The sequence below is a fragment of the Pseudophryne corroboree genome, chromosome 1 (genome assembly GCF_028390025.1).
Source record: "Pseudophryne corroboree isolate aPseCor3 chromosome 1, aPseCor3.hap2, whole genome shotgun sequence".
Classification (NCBI taxonomy): Eukaryota; Metazoa; Chordata; class Amphibia; order Anura; family Myobatrachidae; genus Pseudophryne; species Pseudophryne corroboree.
The window spans coordinates 177536950-177555682 of record NC_086444.1 but is presented as its reverse complement, the minus strand read 5'-3'; the positions used below and the strand labels follow the sequence as shown (position 1 = coordinate 177555682).

Below are 18733 nucleotides of genomic sequence, written 5' to 3'. Positions count from 1 at the left end.
AAACCATCTTTATTTACTATAGCTCATTAAAACCCTGAAGCTGTGTAGACACGGTACGCTATTATAAACTATCTGGCTGCTTTCGACCGATCTAAACGACAAATTGTTTAAAACGTGCCATGTGTACACATGACAGGATGCCAATGAGTGCACCCGCCGGGCGCTAGCGACATCCTCAGATCTTTTTGTACATGCAGGAAGATCTGAGGTTGTCGCTAGCAATGCCGTACTGCCGAATGCAGTATGGATCTGCTACCCCCCATCCACCGCCTTTCCGTCGCTGTCAGCATCAGCAAGCCTGTATGCACTTACCCATGCTGGTCCCGTTGCTGACGATCATATGCACATCATCCTGTGTGACCCACCTTAAGGGCCTGATTCTGAGCTGAATGTGCGCCTTTCCTGGAGTGTATTATGTGCAGTTTCACATGCAAATTACTATTATTATTCTTTATAGTTGTATGCATTTCCAACACATCTACTCTTACTCCTGAGGAGGAGTGCAGGGCCTTCTGACGTAGGGCATGTTGACATGACTGCGGACTATGTAGGGTTGGATGTAAGACTACATATGTCTTTTTTTCCAGGTGTCTTTAGCACTTTCTATAGCGTAAGTGATGAATACCAGACGAATCGTACCATTAAAATTGAATGCCCCGCAAGATTGCATGTAACTCTACATATGGTGAATGGAATCATTGTGGGAGAACATATGCCTGATTTCTGTCCCAATTTAATATCTAGGCCTAAATGCATACAATTAGTGAGATCAGATTGCTTGTCTATGAAAAGAGAAGTCCTTGCAGTGTTGCACAGCTTTGTGGATATTTATTTATTTATTTACAGTTTCTTATATAGCGCAGCATATTGCATTGCGCTTTACCATTTGAAACAACAGTGATAAGACAAACTGGGTAATTACAGACAGACATAGAGGTAGGAAGACCCTGCTCGCAAGCTTACAATCTATGGATACACAACTGCACAGCAATGTAAGGTACACTGTGATGATTTGCTCTAGTATTGTATAAATATAAGTACACCAGGCCTCTACGCGTTTCATCACTAGGACTCCATGAGAAAATCAACCAGCTGTCAGAATGTTTCCAAAATTCTTAATATATATGTTATATAGTTATAGTAAGGTAAGAAATGTAATATACTTTATTGAGCTCTTTCGAGGATTAACTTCATACCTCCCACCAACAAATGTGAGTCCTAGTTTAGGACCCTGCATGCATACGCTTAAAAAGGGGACCTCCTGGCACACCCCTGTTTCTCTGACGTCCTAGTGGATGCTGGGAACTCCGTAAGGACCATGGGGAATAGCGGCTCCGCAGGAGACTGGGCACAACTAAAGAAAGCTTTAGGACTACCTGGTGTGCACTGGCTCCTCCCTCTATGACCCTCCTCCAGACCTCAGTTAGAATCTTGTGCCCGGCTGAGCTGGATGCACACTAGGGGCTCTCCTGAGCTCCTAGAAAAAGAAAGTTTATTTTAGGTTTTTTATTTTCAGTGAGATCTGCTGGCAACAGACTCACTGCTACGAGGGACTAAGGGGAGAAGAAGCGAACCTACCTGCTTGCAGCTAGCTTGGGCTTCTTAGGCTACAGAGGGATCGAACACAGGGCCCGACCTTGATCGTCCGGTCCCGGAGCCGCGCCGCCGTCCCCCTTACAGAGCCAGAAGCAAGAAGACGGTCCTGGAAATCGGCGGCAGAAGACTCCGGTCTTCATTAAGGTAGCGCACAGCACTGCAGCTGTGCGCCATTGCTCCCTGTGCACACCACATACTCCGGTCACTGATGGGTGCAGGGCGCTGGGGGGGGCGCGCCCTGGGCAGCAATTAGAGTACCTTAAAAGTGGCAAATCACACATAATATAGCCTAATAAGCTATATATGTGTAAAATACCCCTGCCACATCATGATTATAAGAGCGGGAGAAGTCAGCCGAAAAAGGGGCGGGGCTATCTCCCTCAGCACACTGGTGCCATTTTCTCTTCACAGTGCAGCTGGAAGACAGCTCCCCAGGCTCTCCCCTGTAGTTTTCAGGCTCAAAGGGTTAAAAGGAGAGGGGGGGCACTAAATTTAGGCGCAAATCTGTGTATTATAGCAGCTATAAGGGAAAAATCACTGTGGGTAGTGTGAATCCCTGCATTATATAGCGCTCTGGTGTGTGCTGGCATACTCTCTCTGTCTCCCCAAAGGACTTTGTGGGGTCCTGTCCTCAGTCAGAGCATTCCCTGTGTGTGTGCGGTGTGTCGGTACGGCTGTGTCGACATGGTTGATGAGGAGGCTTATGTGGAGGCGGAGCAGATGCCGATAAATGTGATGTCGCCCCCTGTGGGGCCGACACCAGAGTGGATGGATAGGTGGAAGGTATTAACCGACAGTGTCAACTCCTTACATAAAAGGCTGGATGACGTAACAGCTGTGGGACAGCCGGCTTCTCAGCCCGCGCCTGCCCAGGCGTCTCAAAGGCCATCAGGGGCTCAAAAACGCCCGCTACCTCAGATGGCAGACACAGATGTCGACACGGAGTCTGACTCCAGTGTCGACGAGGTTGAGACATATACACAATCCACTAGGAACATCCGTTGCATGATCTCGGCAATGAAAAATGTGTTACACATTTCTGACATTAACCCAGGTACCAAAAAAAAAAAAAAAAAAAAAAAAAAGGGTTTTATGTTTGGGGAGAAAAAGCAGCCAGTGTTTTGTTCCCCCATCAGATGAGTGAATGAAGTATGAAGAAGCGTGGGTTCCCCCGATAAGAAACTGGTAATTTCTAAAAAGTTACTGATGGCGTACCCTTTCCCGCCAGAGGATAGGTCACGTTGGGAGATATCCCCTAGGGTGGATAAGGCGCTCACACGTTTGTCAAAAAAGGTGGCACTGCCGTCTTAGGATACGGCCACTTTGAAGGAGCCTGCTGATAAAAAGTAGAGATGAGCGGATTCGGTTTTACTCGGTTTTACTCGGTTCTCAAAACCGAATCTTATTGGCTCACTGATGTCACGTGTTTTGGATAGCCAATAAGATTCGGTTTTGAGAACCGAGTAAAACCGAGTAAAACCGAATCCGCTCATCTCTAATAAAAAGCAGGAGGCTATCCTGAAGTCTGTATATACACACTCGGGTACTATACTGAGACCTGCAATTGCCTCAGCATGGATAGTGCTGCTGCAGCGTGGTCTATTACCCTGTCAGGACAGGGATACTATTTTGCTAACCATAGAGCATATTAAAGACGTCGTCTTATATATGAGGGATGCACAGAGGGATATTTGCCGGCTGGCATCCAGAATTAATGCAATGTCCATTCTGCCAGGAGGGTATTAGGGACCCGGCAGTGGACAGGCGATGCTGACTTTAGAAGGCACATGAAGATTCTGCCTTATAAGGGTGAGGAATTGTTTGGGGATGGTCTCTGGGACCTCGAATCCACAGCAACAGCTGGGAAGGAAAAAATTTACCTCAAGTTTCCTCACAGCCTAAGAAAGCACCGTATTATAAAGTACAGTCCTTTCGGCTTCAGAAAAGCAAGCGGGTCAAAGGCGCTTCCTTTCTGCACAGAGACAAGGGAAGAGGGAAAAAGCTGCACCAGACAGCCAGTTCCCAGGATCAAAAATCTTCCCCCACTTCCTCTGAGTCCACCGCATGACGCTGGGGCTCCACAGGTGGAGCCAGGTGCGGTGGGGGCGCGTCTCGGGAACTTCAGTGACCAGTGGGCTCGCTCACAGGTGGATCCCTGGGTTCTGCAAGTAGTATCACAGGGATACAAGCTGGAGGTCGAGGCGACTCCCCCTCGCCGTTACCCAAAATCAGCCTTGCCTGCTGCCCTCGAGGGGAGGTAGTACTGGCGGCAATTCACAAGCTGTACTTCCAGCAGGTGATAATCAAGGTACCCCTCCTTCAACAAGGCCGGGGTTACTATTCCACAATGTTTGTGGTACCGAAACCAGGCGGTTCGGTGAGACCCATTCTAAAATTGAAATCCTTGAACACTTATATACGAAGGTTCAAGTTCAAAATGGAATCGCTCAGGGCGGTTATTGCAAGCCTGGACGAAGGGGATTACATGGTATCACTGGACATCAAGGATGCTTACCTGCATGTCCCCATTTACCCTCCTCACCAGGAGTACCTCAAAATTGTGGTACAGGACTGTCATTACCAATTCCAGACGTTGCCGTTGGTCTGTCCCCGGCACCGAGGGTATTTACCAAGGTAATGGCCGAAATGATGATACTCCTTCGAAAAAAGGGAGTTATAATTATCCCGTACTTGGACGATCTCCTTCTAAAGGCGAGGTCCAGGGAGCAGTTGTTCGTCGGAGTAGCACTATCTCGGGAAGTGCTACAACAGCACGGCTGGATTCTGAATAGTCCAAAGTCGCAGCTGGTTCCTACGACGCGTCTACTGTTCCTGGGTATGGTTCTGGACACAGAACAGGAAAAAGGGTTTCTCCCGGAGGAGAAGGCCAAGGAGTTGTCATCTCTAGTCAGAGACCTCCTAATACAAATACAGGTGTCAGTGCATCAATGCACGCGAGTCCTGGGAAAGATGGTAGCTTCTTACGAAGAAATTCCATTCGGCAGGTTCCATGCAAGGATCTTCCAGTGGGATCTGTTGGACAAGTGGTCCGGGTCGCATCTTCAGATGCATCGGCTGATAACCCTGTCTCCAAGGGCCAGGGTGTCGCTGTTCTGGTGGCTGCAGAGTGCTCATCTTCTAGAGGGCCGCAGATTCAGCATACAGGACTGGGTCCTGGTGACCACGGATGCCAGCCTTCGAGGCTGGGGGGCAGTCACACAGGGAAGAAACTTCCAAGGCCTATGGTCAAGTCAGGAGACTCCCCTACACATAAATATTCTGGGACTAAGGGCCATTCACAATGCCCTAAGTCAGACTAGACCCCTGCTTCAACACCAGCCGGTGCTGATCCAGTCAGACAACATCACGGCGGTCGCCCATGTAAACCAGCAGGACGGCACAAGAAGCAGGATGGCGATGGCAGAAGCCACAAGGATTTTCCGCTGGGCGGAAAATCATGTGTTAGCACTGTCAGCAGTGTTCATTCCCGGAGTGGACAACTGGGAAGCAGACTTTCTCAGCAGGTACGACCTCCACCCGGGAGAGTGGGGACTTCATCCAGAAGTCTTCAAAATTATTGTACACCATTGGGAAAGGCCACAGGTGGACATGATGGCGTTCCGCCTCAACAAAAAGCTAAAAAGATATTGCGCCAGGTCAAGGGACCCTCAGGCGATAGCTGTGGATGCTCTGGTAACACCGTGGGTGTACCAGTCGGTGTATGTGTTCCCTCCTCTGCCTCTCATACCCAAGGTACTGAGAATAATAAGAAGGAGAGGAGTAAGAACTATACTCGTGGTTCCGGATTGGCCAAGAAGAGCTTAGTACCCAGAACTTCAAGAAATGATCTCAGAGGACCCATGGCCTCTGCCGCTCAGACAGGACCTGCTGCAGCAGGGGCCCTGCCTGTTCCAAGACTTACCACGGCTGTGTTTGACGGCATGGCTGTTGAACACCGGATCCTAAAGGAAAAAGGCATTCCGGAGGAAGTCATTCCTACGCTGATTAAGGCTAGGAAAGATGTGATCGCAAAATATTATCACCGCATATGGCAAAAATATGTTGCTTGGTGTGAGGCCAGGAAGGCCCCAACGGAGGAATTTCAACTGGGTCGATTTCTGCACTTCCTACAGTCAGGAGTGACTATGGGCCTAAAATTGGGTTCCATTAAGGTCCAGATTTCGGCTCTGTACATTTTCTTCCTAAAAGAACTGGCTTCACTGCCTGAAGTTCAGACTTTTGTTAAGGGAGTGCTGCATATTCAGCCCCCGTTTGTGCCTCTAGTGGCACCGTGGGATCTCAACGTGGTGTTGGATTTCCTGAAGTCGCATTGGGTTGAGCCACTTAAATCCGTAGAGCTAAAATACCTCACGTGGACAGTGGTCATGCTGTTGGCCTTGGCGTCGGCCAGGCGTGTATCAGAATTGGCGGCTTTGTCATGCAAAAGCCCTTATCTGATTTTCATATGGATAGGGCGGAATTGAGGATTCGTTCCCAATTCCTTCCTAAGGTGGTATCAGCTTTTCATGTGAACCAACCTATTGTGGTGCCTGCGGCTACGTGGGACTTGGAGGACTCCAAGTTACTGGACGTAGTCAGGGCCCTGAAAATGTATGTTTCCAGGACGGCTGGAGTCAGGAAAACTGACTCGCTATTTATCCTGTATGCACCCAACAAGCTGGGTGCTCCTGCTTCTAAGCAGACTATTGCTCGCTGGATCTGTAGCACGATTCAACTTGCACATTCTGCGGCTGGACTGCCGCACCCTAAATCTGTAAAAGCCCATTCCACGAGGAAAGTGGGCTCCTCTTGGGCGGCTGCCCGAGGGGTCTCGGCTTTACAACTTTGCCGAGCTGTTACTTGGGTGGGTTCAAACATTTTTGCAAGAGTCTACAAGTTTGATACCCTGGCTGAGGAGGACCTTGAGTTTGCTCATTCGGTGCTGCAGAGTCATCCGCACTCTCCCGCCCGTTTGGGAGCTTTGGTATAATCCCCATGGTCCTTACGGAGTTCCCAGCATCCACTAGGACGTCAGAGAAAATAAGATTTTACTCACTGGTAAATCTATTTCTCGTAGTCCGTAGTGGATGCTGGGCGCCCATCCCAAGTGCGGATTGTCTGCAATACTTGTATATAGTTATTGCCTAACTAAAGGGTTATTGTTATGAGCCATCTGTTAGTGATGCTCAGTTATATTTCATACTGTTAACTGGGTATAATATCACGAGTTATACGGTGTGATTGGTGTGGCTGGTATGAGTCTTACCCGGGATTTCAAATCCTTTCCTTATTGTGTCAGCTCTTCCGGGCACAGTATCCTAACTGAGGTCTGGAGGAGGGTCATAGAGGGAGGAGCCAGTGCACACCAGGTAGTCCTAAAGCTTTCTTTAGTTGTGCCCAGTCTCCTGCGGAGCCGCTATTCCCCATGGTCCTTACGGAGTTCCCAGCATCCACTACGGACTACGAGAAATAGATTTACCGGTGAGTAAAATCTTATTTTCCATCACTCCAAGGAGTGGGTCAGATAATCCACTCATGACGGAGGAGGTTTTAATAGAGATACAAATGTGGTCGGATAATAATAGTAAATTCCTCCCCCCCCCCCCCCCCCCCATACGTACTTTGGTTGTAGCTTGGTGCTCCTGCCCACGTGTTCTTCTTAGTACCTATTATGCCCCTTTCACACATGTAGCTATTCCCCGATTTTTGCATGTGAATGCGTATGAAGCTAGGATTTTTATATATGTGAAAGGAAATAACACGAGAATAAGTTCCGGGTCTACGACCCTGCTACTGACCAGGGTCACAAAGCCGAGACCCGGGAATTTGCTGGTTTACTAGACCCGGCAAATTCCCAGGTCACATGTCTGAAAGTGGTATTAGTAACTCTATAAACAAATTTAGTGAGAACGATAGTACTATTTCCTTCATTGGAAAAATTGTTGTGGTGTTGTTGTTTTTTTTTTTTTTTTTAATTGTCAGTTCCAAAGTTATCTATTTCTTGTCATGGGAAGTCTTTAATTGTTTACCTAGAATTCAGTATATGAAGAGAACTAGAAAGGCGGTTGTTGAGTTGGGTGCACAATATCTATTTGTTGGATTGATTATCAAAATAAAACGTAGCTTTTATTGCTTATATTAATATTAAGAGGGTCCTTGTAGTAGGACACATACAGCAAAATATAGAGGTTAAAAACATAACATATACAAACATATAAGTGATATAGAAAAAAAAAAAAGGATTGTGTAAGACATTCTTAAAGTGGGGTCATCACAATAACTCCTGCAACAAGTATAATTATTTGTTTTTGTGTGAAACAGTAGCCACTCAAGATATAATCTTGAGTGGCTACTGTTTTACACAAAAACAAATAATTATACTTGTTGCAGGAGTTATTGTGGTGACCCCACTTTTTAAGAATCTGTCTTACACAATCCTTTTTTTTTTTCTATATCCCTTATATGTTTGTATATGTTATGTTTTTAACCTCTATATTTTGCTGTATGTGTCCTACTACAAGGACCCTCCTAATATTAATATAAGCAATAAAAGCTACATTTTATTTTGATAATCCATCCAACAAATAGATATTGTGCACCCAACTCAACAACCGCCTTTCTAGTTCTCTTCATATACTGTGATATCCTGGTTGTAATAGGGTCGCACCCCCAGAAAGGCTTAAAGTCTAATTTAGACACACGTATATTGGGGTTTCACTGATCCATTCACAAATAAAATCTTTAATATAGATCATTCAAGTGTGCAGATGTATTTTTCTCCCTTTTTTTTCATTTACCTAGAATTTGGACGCTTAAATACATACAGTCTCCATTTGTGTAGAAACTGGTGCAATAATATCTAATTATTCGCTTTACAGTACCACAGCGAATATCCCAACTTGAATCTCCCTGAAGTAGAAACCTCTTGGAATACAGAACCATGTGTTTGCATGTGAGTGCCTAACCAGGTACATCTGTACGCCTAGGGGCTGATTCAGAGTTGGGAGGAAAGCAAAAAAAAAAAAGGGGGTTACTTTGCTCCTTGGCAGAACCATGCTGCACTGCAGATGGGGCAGATGTAATGTGTGCAGAGAGAGCTAGATTTGGAACGAGCATGTCTAGCCCAACTCTAAATTGCGGTGTAATAATAAAGATGTCCTTGTGGGCTACATGCAAATGTATCCAGTATTTACCACCAATAAAAAACAAAACAAAAAAACAAAACTGTATTTGCACCCCTTGCAGGAACATGGTTTGTCAAGGTGCAGAGTTACTCCTACATGTAGTATAAAAACCTAGTTCTGCCTGTCGGGATAAAATAATAATACAAACGCTTCCTTATGTTTGCAAGGGCTGAATAGATATATGGTGGCGTTTTACAGATGTAGCTATATAAATTGTACGGACTAAGGATTATTCAAGTAAACATAATTTAAAAGAAAAACATAAACTCTATGTAATATTCTTCAGTAAATGCATATAACCATACATATGTGCTAGCACATTGGGTGCCTGTTGTGAGCCTCCTGGCTCCTTGTAGTGAATCCTCTATATACAGCATCTGCTTAGTCCACTCTTTAGGTGATGCAGGGGTCATCTGCAGCACAGACATTAACCCCTGCATCACCTAAAGAGTGGAGTAAACAGATGCTGTATATAGAGGATTCAATGCAACGAGCATGGAGGCTTTAGTGGCATCCTCTGAGACCCAGTGATCATGTTATCATCACTTCTGGGACGTTCGATCCCTATTCCTACCCTTAAATCTCCCTCTAGTGTAGGGGGGCCAAAATAGGGCCCACGGGCTGGATGCGGCCCGATAACTGATCCAGCCCGTCCCGCTGCCTACCACCAGCGGCCCGGCCAGCTGAGCTGCTTGTCATTGTGCCACAGTAGCTGCCGTGGGCGCAGTAGTTATCTCCTCTTTCCCTGGGCATACCGCGCCTCCCCATCCCTTTCACGCACCTGCTCCAGCCAGGGTGTCGGGGGTCCAAGAGTCTGTGGTCCTTTGCAGGGTTGTGGGCAGGGAGGTGTGGCTGCCCCAGCTCAATATCTTAATCACCGCCTTCAGCCGTAAGCTGGACGCCTGGCTGTCTCCTGCTCCCTGCCTAACCACCTCGGCCGGCTCCGCCTCCTGCCCCTGCTGCAGATGGAGCATCATGGAGGAACAGCGGCAGCATCCCCCACACCCTCACTCCTCCAGGGAGGAGGAAACAGAGCTTGGCCTCCCGGTCACAGTTACGGCCTCACACCTGAAATTACTGCTGGCGCGGCTCCATGGGGCTGCACAGCACTTGTTGACAGACCAGCCTGGATCCCATTGGCCTGTACTTGGGTCCCGCATGTGACGCCCTGCAGCTCTGTGGATTGCTTCAGAGAGAGGTGAACACCCTGGGAGCCCTGTACCCACCTACCCCCGCCCCCCCTGTGTGTGACCCCCTGTACCTCATACCTCTGTGTGTGTGACCCCCACCATCCCCCTCACCCCTGGTGTGTGTCCCACTACCCTCCTACACCCTGTACTGCCCCCCCCCCCCATCCCCCAGTGTTTGGTACCTCTGTGTATATGGCATCCTGTACCCCTACCTCTGTGTATATGACACCCTGTTCCCCCTATCCCTGTGTATATGACACCCAGTTCCCCCTATCCCTGTGTATATGACACTGTTCACCCTACTCTTCCCCGTGTATGACACTTATAATCCCTTGCCCCTGTGTGTGTGTGTGACACCCTGTGCTCCCTCTTCCATGTATGATACAGTGTACACCCCTACGCCTGTGTGTGAGCGACACCCTGTAATCCCCTATCTTCCCAACGTTTTTGACAGTGTACACCCCCTGCCGCTGTGTGTGTACCCACCTACACCCGTGTGTGTGTGCGTGATGCCTTGTACCTGTGTGTCAATTTGTAACCCCACTCTAACCCTGTGTGTCACCCTGTACCTCCCCTCTATGTAGAAGTGGGCCCTTTCAAAATGTTGCTATGGGGCCCACAAAGCTCTAGTTACGCCCCTGACTACAAGACAGCACTGAATCTGAGACCACTTAAGATACACACGCTTGGCTGGCAGTGGCAGCATCACCTGCCTGGCAAGGGGGGACAGGGGTGCTAGCTCTGCCCAGTATTGGGGAGGGGGGGGGGGAGAGCTGCCAAGTGTGCGGAGGGATGGAGGGGAGCTTGTAACTGTGCTCAGGGAGAGAGGGGAGCTGGCAACTGTGCCCAGGGAGGGAGAGGATATTTTGTGTGCGGCCCTCAAGTATTCGCTGGAATGTGTTAAGTGGCCCCCCAGCTGAAATAATTGCCCACCCCTGCTCTTGTGCCTAACCCTAACCCCAACTCCCCTGCAGCCCAACCCTAGCCTCCTTTCCGCATCCTAACCCTAAAGACTACATCCCTCTGCCTAGTCTCTGCCATCTGAAGATTTGAAGTTTTGCCTCTTGCGTATAGGTACTGCCCCTGTAAAAACTTTAGAATTCATACAGAAATAACAGAATGATTGTGCTTCAGTCCTGCATTTTAGCAAAAATCCCTTACTGCATTCCTCAATGGCAATCTGATCATTTTATATTCAAGGTGTATTTACTTTTCAGGGACTGTAAATCAAAAATGCACAGTGACTAGAAGAGCAAGATGTGAAAATGTTAATGATCCCAAACGTCGTCGGTGTGTTCATATCCTACATTCTGGTTCTGCTGCCTGTGGAAATGACATACACAATGTAAGCATTCCTGGGTATTGTAGAAGGAATGTATCTAGTGTCTATTATAGTGACTTGTTTGCACAGGAAGGTTTGTAAGTTTGGCATCTATGTTTGTGTGTGTGATTTTTATCTTGCCAATGTTTAACTAATAAGTTTATGCTGTTGTGAATTGCAGAGGTTTTTTTTTAAATAAATCTTCTTAGTTCATGAATCGGTTTCAGCCAATGGCACTAAGGCAGAAAGACGCTTTCTGTTATTTTGACCACACATAGGAGGACTTTTTATGCAAATGTGACAGCGATTTGGGATATAGGAGTCCCAAGAGTTTTGAAGCACCCTTAAAGTGTATGACTACAGTGCTTAAGGGTCAGCGAGAAGTTGGATCTCTGAGTGCAGGTGTTTCAGTGCCTCTTTCATTTTGATTGACAGATGCAAAGCCACAATGGGGGTGATTCAGTAGGGATTGCAGATTCTGCTAAAAAGTAGAATCTGCAATAATTTCTATTGAACGCTGAATGGCCTGCCCAGCGGCTGCGACCGCAGTTTAATTGCGGTCGCAGCAAGTGTGGATGACTCCCTGCAGCTAGGCTACGTATGCAAGTGGTCCGCCGTCTTTTTTCCCATCCGGACGCCCCTTGTTTTCCCTGTGTTGTCCCCACAATGGTCCATCTCCGCCCCCACCCTACAAACGCCTCTGCCTGTTAAACAAGCAGAGGTGTTTGCACCCATTGTGAGCTGATCTAATTCGGCGAACGCGCAGGACGGTACCTACGTATGCGCTTTGGCGCTGAGAATGGGGATATTGTGGTCGCATCGCAATAACCCCCATTGCCCACTATGCTTTATAAGACTACATTATATTATGTAGACGTTTATTATTAAATTGTTCTTGCAGCCTGCAGCCGTTTGGGGGTGGTGGCGATGGGCTACGTTTCACAAAATTAAGGCATGTCATTTACGGTTTGTGGGAGTGGCAAGGCTAGGTCTCCGTCTTCCACCTGAGATTTCCTGGCCTCAACGACAAATGCTGTGGCGGCTGGTCTGCGTAACCTGAGGGTTCCTCTGATGGCTGCTGGTGTCGCAGCGTGATCCGATGCTCCTCGGACGCAGCACTGGATCACACGTGCATGAAGGAGGCATCTATTTATACCAGACACCTCCTGCTGCATTATCATATATAAGCTTTGCAGCTGCTTCCAAGGAAGCCGCAGCTATGCTAACACCGACCGGGATGCGGTCAAGATCCCGCCGGACGGAATCCCGACATATTCTCCCTCTGTGGGTGTCCACGACACCCATAGAGGGAGGATAAATTAGTGTGCCGAGCGTAGCGAGGCGAGCCCGCAAGGGGCTGCGTTGCGCTCGCCCCCCTGTCGGGATTGTGCCGGTCGGGATTCCGACCGCCGGGATCCCGTCCGGCGGGATTTCGTACTGATGCCCTCCGACCAACCCTGAATCAGGCCCTTTATTGAAATCGTACATCATCCTGTGGCACGTGAAATGTTTCCATTTTTTTTTTAATCCATAAAGAAAGGGAATTTGAAAATAAAAGACGCTAATTATATGTACATACAAATATTTGTTACATTTAAGACTACTTGTAAGCTATTTTCCCCTGCGCTATAATGGATTTCAAGTACAAGCTTTGGTCCCTGAGAGTTTTGGCTAGTGGTCTGCTCTCTGCATGATTACAATAATTACATTGGCAATATTGTGTAAATAATGTCAGCAAGATATGGTGAATACACATCTGAAACGGTGTATCATTTATCCGGTAATTGAATCATTGTCCTGACTTCTATGCAGTAAGCATTGTTGGAAAAAACAAACTCTGCCAATTTTTCAGGGTATGGATATAAATCATCTGCCTGATAGGAGCCTGCATTTTGCAGTGGCATTTTGTAATAGCTCTTGGTAATCTGTCTAAGCGATCTATTTGAGAATGTGCGCTCTCATGAGATACGCTTTACAGATTGCATTCGGAGACTTTGTTTACTCTCTCCTGTTCACTGTCAGGTTTTTTTTCCTTCCCCTTTTAATCAAATTTGAGTACGAGAATGTACTGAAAATAAATGTTTGCGGCTTAGAATTTGGGTAAATATGTCACCTTTTTTGTTTCTCTTTGTCAAGTATTTGAAAGGTGTTCTTTTCTTTGTTTTTTGTGTTTTTTTTTTTAAATGAACATGCTCACCTTTAACTGTTCTAATACTTTTTTTTTAGTTCATAACTAATCAGGCATCTTAGTTTTTATTTACGATTTCTTAATTGCTTACTTGAAATCTCTGTTTAAAACGGCACTTTGTGTAATTACCATCAGCAGAAGTAATTGTGAAGACTGTGTGTGCTCTTATTGCCTTATAAGTGTCACATTGGGACTATAACTGATCACATTGATTATTGTACAGAGAAACGTCCTTGCCAAAGCATTTGTCTTTTATTCTTGAAATACAAGCATGCTAATTAGTAATAAACTATAAATGGTTTATTACTATGTATAGTCATTTTTAGGATGTTCAGCAATGAATCTGCTCTTCAGCTTGGTGAACTCCTGCGATAATGCATATCTGCAGATAGGTCTGTGTGCAATACAAATGGAATAATGGCATTTCTAAATTAAATATTTGCTATGAATGAATGCTGAAGTAATACCATAATTCCAATGACCACTTGCAGATTTAAACTAACATTTAAACCAGATTTTTTTAAGTAATTTTTTTAAAATAGTTTGTTATAAAAATTGTTATAAAAAAAATGTGCATTAAGTCCCTTCAGCACCAAAGAGCTGTCCTATTGAGAATGCTCATTTGCTAAACACTTTTTTTTTTTTTTTTACAGTTTAAAGCTGCAATCTCCCTCCCAATAAAATAAAAATAAATAAAATTTAAAAATAAATATATATAATATAATGTATGTTTATTTATTATCATTCATTTATATAGCGCACACATATTCCGCTGCGCTTTACAGAGAATATTTGGCTATTCACATCAGTCCCTGCCCCAGTGGAGCTTACACTCTATATTCCCTACCACATGTACACACACACACATTCACGCTAGGCTTAATTTTATTGGGAGCCAATAAACCTACCAGTATATATTTGGATTGTGGGAGGAAACCGGAGTACCTGGAGGAAACCCACGCAAGTACGGGGAGAATATACAAACTCCGAACAGTTAGGGCCATGGTGGGAATCGAACTCATGACCTTAGTGCTGCTGATGAAATGTATGTTTAAAGTATTACACAAGATTGTGATCTAGAACGCCATCGTGCGTGTGTGCAGCCAGCGTAATTTATTGTACTGTCGCTGGGAACACACATCGTTTAGCATAAATCTCTCTGCATATGTTATAACTGCCCCACCTGCAGTGCAATATGATTTTATCAAGGTGCACAGTTAGCTTCTTGCTCTTTTGCTATGCTCCAAACCAATCAGCCCCTAATTGGGCATCTGTATGAATGGGCGTCTATCTGAGCTATTCAATTATTTCTCTAATCTGACGCCCATTAGCCACTACAGTACAGTAACGTATTTTTCTCTCAGCCTTCAGAGGTGTAGGAAAAAATGTGTGGAAAAGTCTGTAGTTTGGGTGCCAAAAACATCCAAACCCAGACTTCAAACACCCACTCAAGATCTTCGCACTGGGTTAGACGCTTTGCGTGGCTAAACCCGGAGTTGTCAGGCGCATTAACCACTAATGGGTTTCTGATCGGAGAAACCATTTAACAGCTCCAATAGACACACATTCATATAGGCGCCCAGCAGGGGGCACGCTTCACAATTGAAGCGCCGCCTAACTGTCTGGGGGACGACAACATTTGATTATTTTGTTGGCCTTAAGTCACATAATAAGTACAGTAAAGTATTATCCTGTTTCTGCATGCAAACAAATGTATTGCCAATACTCAAATACACTTAGTTACAGTTGTTGTCATATTCTAGTATTAGAGCAGCTGGGGACATAAATTAGTGTAAATAGAGATAAATAAGGGGTTTGACTTAACCAGAAGCCTGACATATGTGCTTATTTTATTTGCATGGAGAATGAAGTTTGAGAGTGTGTTTGCAATAGCTTGCACCTGTAAGTTGTAATCAAGTGTAATCTTGCAATCAGAGGTAATATATCCTTTTTATCTTTGGTTGTATAGGCTGCGTGTTTTCATTTTACATAAGTCTACTGTAGCAGACTAGACTAGACTCATGTGGCTAAATATCTGGCTTTTCAAAACTGTATATTGAAGTTTTACACTATTATTATTATTATTATTATTATTATTATATAAGATAAGAATAATTTATTGTCACTGTAACATAAACATGTATAGCGAAATTACATGCAGTTCTCATATCATGTACACCAGATAAAATACATCACATGAAATTTAGCAAAGTTATGAATTCAAGCCAACAATCACAGAGGGGAAGAAACTATTCCTTAACCTAGTGTTCCCTCTAGGATGAGGCAGGGCTCTGAAGTTCGGGGGCACATTGGCGCACGGCCACGCCCTGTCATTTTAGTGGGCGGTGCGGCCCACAGACGCTACTATAGAGGGCGTCTGTGGCCGGCGATGTCACTTTTGGGGGCGTGCCCAGCACCTCCGTCGGTGCTGGGCTTCCCCCAGCTCTTTCCCAATGCGTGAATGGATGCCGCGCGCATGCTTACGGCATCTTTGCACGCTGGGAGGGCAGGAAGCGGGCGGCTGTTCTAGCAGTGCGCCGCAAAAGGGGCAGGGCGGGTTTTGCCTTCTAAAAAACGGGCAGGGCGCTGCGCCCTGCTAAAACAGCCTAGAGTGAACACTATTAACCTAGTGGTACGACATCTTAAACATCTGTAACGTCTCGCCGATGGCAAAAGGGAAAAAAACATATTACAGGGGTGACCCCTATCTTCAATCATCTTAATTACCTTCGACAGACTCCTTGCAGTGAGTACATCCGCCAACCTAGGCAAAGATTGGCCAATGATCCTCTCTGCAGATTTGATCACTCTTTCCAGGGCAACAAGATCAGAACACTTGGCATTACCATACCACACCGTGATCACGTAGGTCAGCAAGCTCTCAATCACGCAGCGGTAGAAATTAACAAGAGTTGATTGCTGCAAACCTGCTGTTCGGAGCTTCCGTAGGAAAAAAAGTCGCTGCTGAGCCTTCCCAACCACTGACATGAGATGCAAGGACCATGATAAATCCTCTGTAAATTTAATCCCAAAAAATTTCACCTTGGTAACCCTATCCACCTCCTCACCGTTCAGTATCAACAGGCAGATGCTAGTTTTCTCTGACGTCCTAGTGGATGCTGGGGACTCCGTAAGGACCATGGGGAATAGACGGGCTCCGCAGGAGACTGGGCACTCTATAAGAAAGATTTGGTACTATCTGGTGTGCACTGGCTCCTCCCTCTATGCCCCTCCTCCAGACCTCAGTTAGATTTCTGTGCCCGGCCGAGCTGGATGCACACTAGGGGCTCTCCTGAGCTCCTAGAAAGAAAGTATATGTTAGGTTTTCTATTTTACAGTGAGACCTGCTGGCAACAGGCTCACTGCAACGAGGGACTAAGGGGAGAAGAAGCGAACCTACCTGCTTGCAGCTAGCTTGGGCTTCTTAGGCTACTGGACACCATTAGCTCCAGAGGGATCGACCGCAGGACCCGTCCTTGGTGTTCGTTCCCGGAGCCGCGCCGCCGTCCCCCTTACAGAGCCAGAAGCAAGAAGATGGTCCGGAAAATCGGCAGCAGAAGACTTCAGTCTTCACCAAGGTAGCGCACAGCACTGCAGCTGTGCGCCATTGCTCCTCATACACACTTCACACTCCGGTCACTGAGGGTGCAGGGCGCTGGGGGGGGGGGGCGCCCTGAGCAGCAATAAAATCACCTTGGCTGGCAAAATAACCACAATATATAGCCCCAGAGGCTATATGTGGTAATTACCCCTGCCAGAATACAGAAAAAAGCGGGAGAAAAGGCAGCCGAAAAAGGGGCGGAGCCATCTCCCTCAGCACACTGGCGCCATTTCTCCCTCACAGTTCCGCTGGAAGGAAGCTCCCTGACTCTCCCCTGCAGTCTACACTACAGAAAAGGGTAAAAAAGAGAGGGGGGGGGCACTAAATTTAGGCGCACTAAATATTATAGCAGCTATAGGGGACATAATTCAGTTAGTCCCTGCATTATATAGCGCTCTGGTGTGTGCTGGCATACTCTCTCTCTGTCTCCCCAAAGGGCTTTTGTGGGGTCCTGTCTCCTTTAAGAGCATTCCCTGTGTGTGTGCGGTGTGTCGGTACGGCTGTGTCGACATGTTTGATGAGGAGGCTTATGTGGAGGCGGAGCAGATGCCTATAAATGTGATGTCACCCCCTGCGGGGCAGACACCTGAGTGGATGGACTTATGGAAGGAATTACGTGCAAGTGTCGACTCCTTACATAAAAAATTTGACGACATGCCAAATGCGGGACAGCCGGCTTCTCAGCTCGTGCCTGCCCAGACAATTCAAAGGCCATCAGGGGCTCTGAAACGCCCACTACCTCAGATGGCAGACACAGATGTCGACACGGATACTGATACCAGTGTCGACGACGATGAGTCAAATTTAATGTCCACTAGTGCCATTCGTTGCATGATTGAGGCAATGAAAGAGGTATTACACATTTCTGATATAAACCCAGGTACCTCAAAAAAGGGTATTATGTTTGGGAAGAAAAAACTACCAATAGTTTTTCCCCCATCTGAAGAATTAAATGAAGTGTGTGAAGAAGCGTGGGCTTTCCCCAATTAAAAAATTGTTGATTTCAAAAAAATTACTAATGGCGTTCCCTTTCTCGCCAGAGGATAGGTCACGTTGGGAAACTCCCCCTAGGGTGGATAAAGCGCTCACACGTTTGTCTAAAAAGGTGGCACTACCGTCTCCGGATACGGCCGCCCTAAAGGAACCTGCTGATAGAAAGCAGGAGGCTATCCTAAAGTCTATATATACACACACTGATGTTATACTGAGACCAGCTATTGCTTCAGCGTGGATGTGCAGTGCTGCTGCTGCTTGGTCAGATTCCCTGTCGGAAAATATTGACACCCTAGACAGGGACACTATATTGCTAACCGTAGAGCATATAAAAGACTCAGTCTTGTACATGAGAGATGCACAGAGGGAGATCTGCCGGCTGGCATCTAGAATAAGTGCATTGTCCATTTCTGCTAGGAGAGGCTTATGGACTCGGCAGTGGACAGGGGATGCAGATTCTAAAAGGCACATGGAAGTTTTGCCTTATAAGGGTGAGGAGTTATTCGGGGATGGTCTCTCAGACCTTGTTTCCACAGCAACAGCTGGGAAGTCATCATTTTTTCCCCATGTCCCCTCACAGCCTAAGAAAGCGCCGTATTATCAGGTACAGTCCTTTCGACCCCAGAAAAACAGGCGGGGAAAAGGCGGGTCCTTTCTGTC

The 18733-nt window shown here is 46.5% G+C and overlaps 1 protein-coding gene across 4 annotated transcripts in view; it reads left to right on the top strand.

The window, feature by feature from the left end:
- Positions 1–18733, top strand: part of SSBP2 (single stranded DNA binding protein 2) — a 385422-nt gene that overhangs the window by 116238 nt on the left and 250451 nt on the right. For 3 of the 4 annotated variants that reach the window (XM_063963930.1, XM_063963931.1, XM_063963928.1), the window contains exon 1: positions 11221–11315. The exons of the other annotated variant lie outside the window; for it this stretch is intronic. In XM_063963930.1, coding sequence (XP_063820000.1) covers positions 11236–11315 — 80 coding nt within the window. In that variant the 5' untranslated portion in view covers positions 11221–11235. Of the gene's footprint in view, positions 1–11220; positions 11316–18733 lie in introns of those variants that run through there. 4 annotated transcript variants of the gene reach the window in all.